At 44.7% G+C, this 9,743-nt stretch overlaps 2 protein-coding genes across 5 annotated transcripts in view; one reads left to right on the top strand and one right to left on the bottom strand.

Moving 5' to 3' along the window:
* LOC147461281 (uncharacterized) overlaps window positions 1–7,399 on the bottom strand; it is a 214,562-nt gene extending 207,163 nt beyond the window's left edge. For all 3 annotated transcript variants that reach the window (XR_015187582.1, XR_015187581.1, XM_086508866.1), the window contains exon 1: window positions 6,735–7,399. Coding sequence is in view for 1 of the 3 variants with exons in the window: in XM_086508866.1 (XP_086364992.1) it covers window positions 6,735–7,170 (436 nt within the window). In the remaining 2 variants the exon portion in view is untranslated. The remainder of the gene's footprint in view (window positions 1–6,734) is intronic.
* The window catches only part of LOC147461282 (uncharacterized), a 157,033-nt gene extending 149,218 nt beyond the window's left edge, over window positions 1–7,815 (top strand). For both annotated transcript variants that reach the window (XM_086508865.1, XM_086508864.1), the window contains exon 13: window positions 7,415–7,815. In XM_086508865.1, the coding sequence (XP_086364991.1) occupies window positions 7,415–7,480 (66 nt within the window). In that variant the 3' untranslated portion in view covers window positions 7,481–7,815. The remainder of the gene's footprint in view (window positions 1–7,414) is intronic.
* The last annotated feature ends 1,928 nt before the right edge of the window (window positions 7,816–9,743 follow it).

Consider the following 9,743-nt stretch of genomic DNA (forward strand, 5'->3'; position numbering starts at 1 on the left):
TACAAAGAGCTTGATCAGCACAGGTTTACTTGATGATGCTGGCTACGTCACCACTTTTGGACAGAACATGTGGAAGATATCCAAGGGTTCTATGACAGTAGCACATGGAGTAAAGTCTGGAGGACTTTACATGATTTATGTATCAAATGTCTCTAAAAATGTAATCAATGTAACCGAGCAGCCGAACATTTCTTTGTGGCATAGCCGGTTAGGACATATGTCCAAGAAGGGAATGGAAATCTTGTCTCGTTCTGGTTATTTGTCTGGCTTTTCATTTAATGATTTTGAATTCTGTGAACATTGTCTGTATGGTAAGCAAACACAGTAGCCACATAAGCATAGAAGCAGTAGAAGAGATACACAGTTGGCACTTGTTCATAGTGATTTGTGTGGACCTATGCCTAACCTATCTCTAGGGGGAGCTTCTTACTTTATGACATTTATAGATGATTACTCGAGGAAAGTATGGGTTTACTTTCTCAAGCACAAGGATGAAGCGTTTAGTGTTTTCAAAACGTTTGTGACACTTGTGGAGAATCAGAGTGGCAAGAAGCTTAAATGCTTACGCACTGACAATGGTGGAGAGTATGTTTCAAAGGCCTTTCAGGACTTTTGTGAGTCAAAAGGTATAAAACGTGAACTTACTGCTCCTTACAATCCTCCTCAAAATGGTGTTGCTAAGAGGATAAATAGGACCATACAAGAGAAGGTCAGAAGTATGTTGTTTAATGCACAGCTGCCAAATGGGTTTTGGGCTGAAGCTGTATCAACAGCTGTTCATCTTGTAAATAGATCTCCTAGCAAGGTTTTGCAGAAGGATTCAGTACCAGAGATGGTATGGTCAGACAAAATGCCCTCATACAAGCATCTCAGAGTCTTTGGCTGTGAGGCATATACTCACGTTCCAAAGAAATTTAGGAACAAATTTGAGCCAAAGAGTAGAAAGTGCATCTTTCTAGGCTATGGTAATTCTGGTGAGATGGCGTACAGACTTTGGGATCCCGAATCCAGAAAGGTTGTCCGCAGCAATGATGTTCACTTTTATGAATCCAAATATTATTCTAAACCAGAGAGGGTTGAGGAGATTAGAAGAGTTGTCTTCCAAGAAGATGGACCTACACGTGCAAGACAAAATGTCAGGGCTCAAGAGGAGCAAGGACAGGATAGAGTGGAACCACAGGTTGTGGCTGAGCCTGAGCCACCTATTGTGCGTAGATCTGGAAGTGTCACGCGACCTCCTGATAGCTTTGTTCCATCTATGAACTATGTCATGTTGACTGATTGCAATGAGCCTTCATGTTACAAGCAAGCAGTGCAAATGAAGGACTCCGGGAATTGGCAATTGGCCATGCAGTCAGAGATGACAGCTCTGCATAAAAACCAGACATGGAAGCTAGTTAAATTACCACGGGGCAAAAAAGCTCTACCCTGTAAATGGGTTTACAGGTATAAGATCACCGCTCATGATAGTCAACCAAAGTACAAAGCAAGGCTTGTTGCCAAGGGCTTTAAGCAAGAACAAGGCATTGACTTTGATGAAGTCTTCTCTCCGGTGGTCAAAATGACTACATTGAGATACTTTCTTGCATTGGTTGCAATATTAGATTTGGTGTTGCACCAAATGGATGTCAAGACAGCGTTCTTGCATGGTGATTTAGATGTGGAAATTTACATGCAGCAGCCAGAAGGGTTTGTTGAGAAAGGCAAGGAAGATTGGGTATGCCAGTTGTTAAAGAGTCTTTATGGCTTAAAACAATCACCGAGGGCATGGTACCATAAATTCCACAAGTTTATGCTTTCTCAAGGCTACAAACGTAGTGAGTTCGATCACTGTCTATATACAAAGAAGGCTAAGGATGGCAGTTGGCTGATCCTTATTTTGTATGTGAATGACATGTTGATTGCTGGCAAGCACTTGGAAGAAATTTCAGCTTTGAAGTCAAAGATGGCAAAATCGTTTGACATGAAAGACATGGGTGAGGCAAGTCATATACTTGGTATGCGCATTGAGAGAGACAGATCAAAGAAGTTGATTTGGTTATCTCAAACAGAGTATATTGACAAGGTTTTGCAACGTTTCAATATGCAGAAGGGAAAGGCATTGAGTGTTCCATTGCCACCATATGTGAAACTTAGCAAACAAGATTGTCTTGTGTCTGAGGAAGAACAAGCTGAAATGGATAAGATTCCATATGCGTCTGCAGTGGGTAGTTTGATGTATGCAATGATTGCTACTCGCCCAGACATTGCATTTGCAGTGGGAGTAGTAAGTTGATACATGTCAAACCCAGGCAAGAAACATTGGGAGGCAGTGAAAGGAATATTGAGATACCTGAAAGCTACAAAGAGTATGCGTATATGCTATGGGAGTCAGGAGCTAAGTGTAAAGGGTTTTACAGACTCAGATTATGCAGGTGACTTAGACAACCGAAGGTCTACGTCAGGGTATGTCTTTACATTGGCTGGTGGAGCAGTATCATGGCGTTCTAGATTACAAGATTGCGTTACTCAGTCTACTACAGAGGCTGAATATGTTGCAGCATCAGAGGCATGCAAAGAATCAATTTGGCTTAATCGACTAGTAACAGATTTGGGAATCAAAGAAGAGATGCCTGTGTTATATTGTGATAGTCAAAGTGCTATACAATTGGCTCGCAATCCAGTTTATCACTCAAAGACAAAGCATGTGGATGTGAAGTATCATTTCATCAGGGAAATGCTCGAGGATAAGCAACTTCAGCTTGTCAAAGTTCACACCACAGAAAATCCTGCTGATCTACTTACAAAAGGACTTCCCTCAGAGAGCTTTGCGCATTTTCGCAGCAGTTAGGTATAGGGTAGTACATCACTTCTCTACATCTCTTGTATATTAGCTTGTATAGTAGCTTCTCTCACACTTAAAGTACCACATTGGACTTTAAGTGGGAGGTTGTTGGGGCATAAAGCCCAATGTGGTCGCCCAGGTAAGTGGGCGGGCCGCCAGGTATGTACACATATTCTTTTGTAAAAACCTAATAAGAACTCACTATGCTCTACACATTACAGTAGAGCGAGTTCACCATATCGTCGTGCTCTTCTTCTCGCAATCTCTCTCGCGTCGCACTTCCGCTTGTACTCCTTTACACTCGGCTACCTCTAGTTCCTCAACACTGACGCTGTGGAGGTGGCCCTTCCTCTGCACCTCAAAAAAACTGTAGGATCTTGTGGCTATACAAGCTCTAACTGAAATGAGAACCTCCAGTCGCGTGAAGCCCCATCCAGCAAGGAGCTGTTGGCTCTAAAGGGGTGTGCCACAAGTATAGCCTCTATAGTGTCCTGACATATGCTCTCTGCCCTCAAGCCACGCAACTAAATGTCCTGAACCTCCTCAAAGAGTGTTGTAAACTACAGCCAATCTCCAAAAGTGCAAGCTGGACTCTATGCCATGGAACCCCAAGAGACATGAGGTGCTCCCAACCATGTGACCTCACTGTATGCTGACGAAAGGGTTCCAAACAAGTGGCTGTCTCAATCGCTCCTCAATGCATGTGGGTTGGTGTCGCTCAAGGAGGCCACCTTGCAACTGCTCCCAAGACCGAAGTAGGCTCGTAGCAAAATGATCCTCCCATCTCTTGCTCAGGTCTACTTTGTGTATCTTTGGAAAGACCCAACGAGTGGAGTGGGCCACCCATCTGTGGAACTTGAGCTCGAATCCAGTGTAGCAACAACCCCTTCCAGGGCTCCTTCCTTGAAAGAAGTCCTCTGACCACAAGCTTCCCAAGGAGGGCTCTACTTTTCCACTGTCTTCTGCCAATTGATCGTTGCTCCTTATGCACAACCGAACACCTCTAGAGATTGCTCACACCTGCATATGTTGGCGTCCCGGCCCTCCAAAAGCAAGTCCAAGTCATCGACAAACTCAACATCAAGAAGCTCCTCTCCCCGAATGGAAAGCTGCAATCCACGTAAACCAACCATTGGTGAAGTCAAAAATCTGCTCATCGCCTCAACATAGAAGAGAAAAGGAAGGGGACAAGAGGGCAGCTCTGTCAAACTAACAATGAGCATGAAACGTTCCCCTCTTTCCTCTGCCAACAACATCTGAGTGTGTACACGCCTGTAAAGAGCTAACACTCCTAATCCATGCATTTGGAAACCCCATCTGCTGACGCATAGTGCCCTCAAGGAAGCCCTGGTCAACCCTGTCGTAGGCCCTCTGAAAGTTGAGAAGGAGTATCACAAGATCCTCTCCTCAAAGACATGCAAGGGCAAATGTCTCCCAGAAGGTAAAAATGTTATCAAGGATGCTGCGTTCCTTAACAAAATCTGTTTATGTCTCATGTATAGTGCTCTCAAGTAGCGGGTGGATTCTCAAACTCGGAGCCTTTGCTAGGATTTTGTAGGTTGAGTTGAGAATAGTGATGGGTCGCCACTATCGAATCTCGTCCAAGGAGCCACCCTCCTTGGGGATAAATAAGGTAGATCAATCCTTGGCTTATGCTGTCAGGCATCTCCTAGGGTTTACAAAATGTGCTTGTAAGCACTACAAATTTCACGACCGAGCATCTCACAGTACTCCAAGAAGAAATTGGGAGTCGAACCATCCTCCCCTAGGCAACTACCCCTGGGAAGGGACCTAAGTGCCTTGTGTAGCCCCTCATGTTGGAGGAGGCGCTCAAGCCTCTGTCACATCTCCTTAGTGACTCAACAAGGCATCTGTGCCTACGCCTCCTCTTTGCATGCATGTCGACGCTTTGATTGTGGCTCGACTGAAAGTAGCTCAAGGTAGAAGTCAGTAGCAACTACGCGCATATCCTCGAGCTCTATAGCAACTGACCCATCGGGCATCCTCAGCTAACTAACACTGGTGTGCACATGACGAGGACCCACAATCTCAAAGAACTCACCAGTAACGATGTCACGCGCCTGAGTCCATTATGATGTGTGACGATGAAAGGCAAACTCGTGGTGTTGCTTCTCGATGGTGATCAGCTCCCATCAACGTGCTGCATCTGCTCCTCCATCCAAGGTCTGCCTGGGTGGTGCTCTTGCATCCACTGCAGGGAGGCAATACCCCATTCAAGGCGCCTTTCCTCCTCCTTGGTCAAAGCCAAACGTGCTGCAAACTCTTGGATAAAAATTTGGCTAAGCTCTCTAAGGCCAGTGGCCGCTCTAGAAGAAGGGTCCCCCTGAGTGTCCAAACTCATAGTCCATAGTGCCACAACCTGCTCCCTAAGCTCAATATCCAACAAAATCCTCTCTGGGATGCGTAGCATAACATTGCCACTCCTCTGTCTACTTGACAAGAGTAAGAATCACTTGCACATGATCGGAAAAGGTAGTCTGTGCCAATATGCATACTGAGCCGTCCATGTTACAAAGGTGGTCCCTCGCATAGAAACGATATATCCTAGATAGATTCACGCCTTCTACTCTACGGTCAGACCTAGAGAAAGAGGCTATCTGAGTGACATATAAAGCCTGCATGCTGCCATACATCTGAAATCCGCATAGTCATACATAGGCGCTCCCAAGCAGCCAACTCAGCCTGTGAACAGTAGAATCGCTGCCTCCAATCCTATAGGAGGGTCCTCCAAATGTTGAAGTCCCCTCCTAATGCACCACTGCTCTGCGTAAGGCAAGGACTCCACAATATGTGACCAAAACTTAGTCCGTTCACTCGGGCACATAAATGTTCAAGAACCCCACAAGGCTACCTTGAACCTGCATGGTGACCCATTGGGCCCTGCCCGGCACAATGATGCCTCTACCCACAATGGCCTGCTACTATGAGTCCGCAATAGTCATACATTCACCTCCTTGAATGCCTCCATGCCCAAAAAGGAAGCTGAACAAAATGTCTCATATATACCTTGCGGAATCTGTCCACAACGCCAAATGTGGCTCTCACATAAATGATGCTCTTGTAGCATAAGCATAGCAATAGGACCACCCACAAGGTATCTCTGGAGCTCCCGTCTCAAGTGACCCCGTGACGCACAAATTGTGGACCTCTAAGGCCCTGGATATTCCATGAAACAATCCTCATGGGGTCAATGAGAGAAGACCGATGCTACTACAGCAACCAGGCGAGCAATTTTTGAGGCTAGTCTGCATCCGAATGCCCTCAAGATAAGCGAGTCTGCATCTCATGTCTCACCCATGCCTAGGGTGCCAGTGTAGTCCTCCAAGCCACATCCTCTAGCCAAGAGTCTTCATGCCTTCATAAAAATATTATTTCGACACTTGTACCCGGCCGGTTTACAGCATCAGATCAGATGCAGACTAGCCTCAAAGATCAAAAGATCTTCCTCCTCCTCTACCACATTTATAGTCAGGTCAAGCCGTGGTGCCATTGTCTAAAGTAAGCTCGAGCCGCCCTAATGCCGAGCGGGCTCATCGAGATCACTTTGGCTGTCATCTTTGGAGACTCTTAACTCTATCTGGTAGTAGCCTCTCCCAAGAATCTGCACATTAGTGATCTTGCCCACATTGGTGAGGAGTCGGGCCTCTAGGATTAAAGCCAATACACCAGTGAGAAGGGTGTATTTCTAATTAGCCATTGACCCCTTGACTAACTATCTGCAAAGCAACATTAGGATCATCACAAAACAACAGTCGGCAAGTATTGCACATGAGAGACTTTAATATCCCTGTTTTCCCATGTGTGAGAGATCCTTCAGATCTGTCATCATGTTCTTCTTCTTGGTTTACCCTTTCATGATTAAAGTAGTTAGGATTGGGATGGGGGATACCTTCATCCTGCTCAAAGCCTTGATCAGACACATTTTCTCCTATTGGATTCTTAAGCATGGGGCTATCAGGGTTAGCATGCAGGTCGTTATGTCCTTCAATGTCGCCGACCCCATCAAGCATTTTATAATGTGCTTGAAACAGAGTACCTGGGTCATTTAAGGGACCAGAGGCATGGTAGGTATTCGAGGATTTTTGTTCAATGTGCTGGGACCCCTGTGCACCCTTAGAGGGGGCATCCCAGCCATGGCCACGTACGTCTTCTGCTGGAGGAATGTGTGAGCACCTCTTGAGATGGGGTCTCCATGAACAGCTGAAGGGCAAGAGGCAGATGGGGCTGCAACAGAAATAGCTGGAATGGATTGGAATAGAGGGTAGAGGCGGCAATACTTCGAGCTGGCCCTCGTGGGTAATGTTGCCGTGCAGGCACCATTCCATCGCGCAGGGGGATCGAGAGGGAGGTTACTGCGATTGATGAAGAGGGCGTGGGGGACTGGAAGGTTGAATGCCACGTACGTTTCAGTCTTGCCTTACAGACTGCAGAAGATGCTGAGCGTAAAGATGGTAATTATGCCGACCTGTTAACAAATGATCGAAGGAAATATTTTTGCAAAGACACAGAGAAAAATATGCGCTAGTAGCACAGAATAGGGCTCTAACTGGCTCTCATTTTGTTATGCAGGCTTTGGGAACATATTTAAATGTAGAAGTTATGGCGGACACTTTTGGAAGCATACTTGGTATATAGAGCTCTTGTCTGATGTGAAGTAATGCCATATCTGCTTCAAATTTTGATGTGGACAGCAAAGCAAATACATGAAATATCAGCATGGTGTTGAAGAGTCAAGACTCTCTATCATTCTCTCTCTCTCTCTACATCCACCCCCCCCCCTACTTATCGCATATACAGTTCCAGTTACCTGCTTAGCTCACATTAGCAGTTAGGATTTTTATAGTATCCTTTTTTTCGATACCTTTTATTTTTTACAGACATTGTATCAGATCTCCCATGTTGTAACTTTTTGGTCTCGGAGGTCATTTTGGCCTTTTGAAGACATTAATATAACATTGCATTTCATTTTATCTCTCTCTCTCTCTCTCTCTCTCTCTCCCCCCCCCCCCCCCCCCCCCCCCCCCCCCCCCCCCCGAATTGTTTTAGGATGTAGGATATTACCATTTATGCTTTATTTCATATTGTTGTATCACATTTGATACGGTTATAAATAGGTCATTTTGGCCTTTCGAAGATGTTAATATAACATTGCATCTCTCTCTCTCTCTCTCTCTCTCTCTCTCTCTCTCTCTCTCTCTCTCTCTCTCTCTCTGGAATTGTTTTAGGATGTAGGATATTACCATTTATGCTTTATTTCATATTGTTGTATCACATTTGATACGGTTATAAATAGGTCATTTTGGCCTTTCGAATATGTTAATATAACATTGCATCTCTCTCTCTCTCTCTCTCTCTCTCTCTCTCTCTCTCTCTCTCTCTCTCTCTGAGGGGATCAAGCGGGGAGAGAGAGAGAGAGAGAGAGAGAGAGAGAGAGAGAGAGGTTTCATGTAATGTTATATTAATGTCTTCAAAAGGCCAAAATGACCTCTGATACCAAAAAGTTACAACATGGGAGATCTGATTCAATGTTAATATAACATTGCATCTCTCTCTCTCTCTCTCTCTCTCTCTCTCTCTCTCTCTCTCTCTCCGCTTGATCCCCTCAGAAGAGAGAGAGAGAGAGAGAGAGAGAGAGAGAGAGAGAGTCCCATAGACAAATCCCTAACTCCTTCAACCTAGTTGCCATACTGTCGAAGGAGCAGCCACCACAACAAATTTCAGAGTCCACTCGCAAGGAAGGTAGATTTATTGATTGAGCCCTTGAGCTTTGGAGATCCAAACTCCCAGGACTACGAGAAGCATCATGACATCGACGGAGACTACAACAGAAGATCAAGACTACTCTACTACATAACAGTGGACGCCTAGTCAAAGTACTTACCATGGAGGACATTGAGGAGATTTGATAGCTATTGATGCTAGACATTGTGGGAGTGATGACGATGACAATGTTGTGTATACGTTCTTTACACTCCTAATCCCTCATGAGATTGTATCTTGTTCTTTGCTAGAGATCTCCTAGTCACCCCCCTTTATTTTAGTGGTTTTAGTTCTTTTTTTCAATACATTTTATCAGATTCTTCAGAAATGTAACTTTCTCGGGTCTCATAGGTCATTTTGGCCTTCTGAAGATGTTTAATATAACATTTCATTTCATCCATCTCTCTCTCTCTCTCTCTCTAAGGTACCCAAACATTGTAACAGATTCACCACTTTTGTATCAGTTTGGTCTCATAGGTCATTCTCTCTATATGGCCTCGGACCTGCAATTATTTTCAGATCCACTAGAGGCATGCCCATCAATGCGGAGATGGTAAAGAAGGGTATTAATAGGATGAAGATTGGGGGACGATTTGATAGTTTTCTATGACGTTAAAACACTTTTCTTCTTCTTCTTCTTCTCACTCTCTCTCATTCTCATATGAGCTCTATCGGCACTCCCAAACACCAGTTATTACATCTACAAACATATGGAGTGAGTATGCTACTTCTCTCTACATGGCGGACCAGCAATTATTGTCAGATCCACCAGAGGCATGCCCATTAGTGCGGAGATGGTAAAGAAGGGTATTAATAGGATGAAGACTGGGAGAGGATATGATGATTGGCTTGGTAGTTGAGCATTTTATACATGCCAAGTAGAAGATAGTTTTCTATGATGTTAAAACAATCTTCTTTTTCTTCTTCTCACTCTCTCTCATTCTTATATGAGCTCTATCGGCACTTCCAAACACCAACTATTACGTCTACAAACATATGGAGTGAGTATGCTACTTCTCTCTACATGGCCCCAGACTAGCAATTATTGTCAGATCCACCAGAGGCATGCCCATCCGTGCGGAGATGGTAAAGAAGGTGATGAATACTAGGAGAGGATATGATAATGGCTTGGTAGTTG

The sequence above is a fragment of the Adiantum capillus-veneris genome, chromosome 3, assembly GCF_014529385.1.
Source record: "Adiantum capillus-veneris isolate H3 chromosome 3, ASM1452938v2, whole genome shotgun sequence".
NCBI classification, from domain to species: Eukaryota; Viridiplantae; Streptophyta; class Polypodiopsida; order Polypodiales; family Pteridaceae; genus Adiantum; species Adiantum capillus-veneris.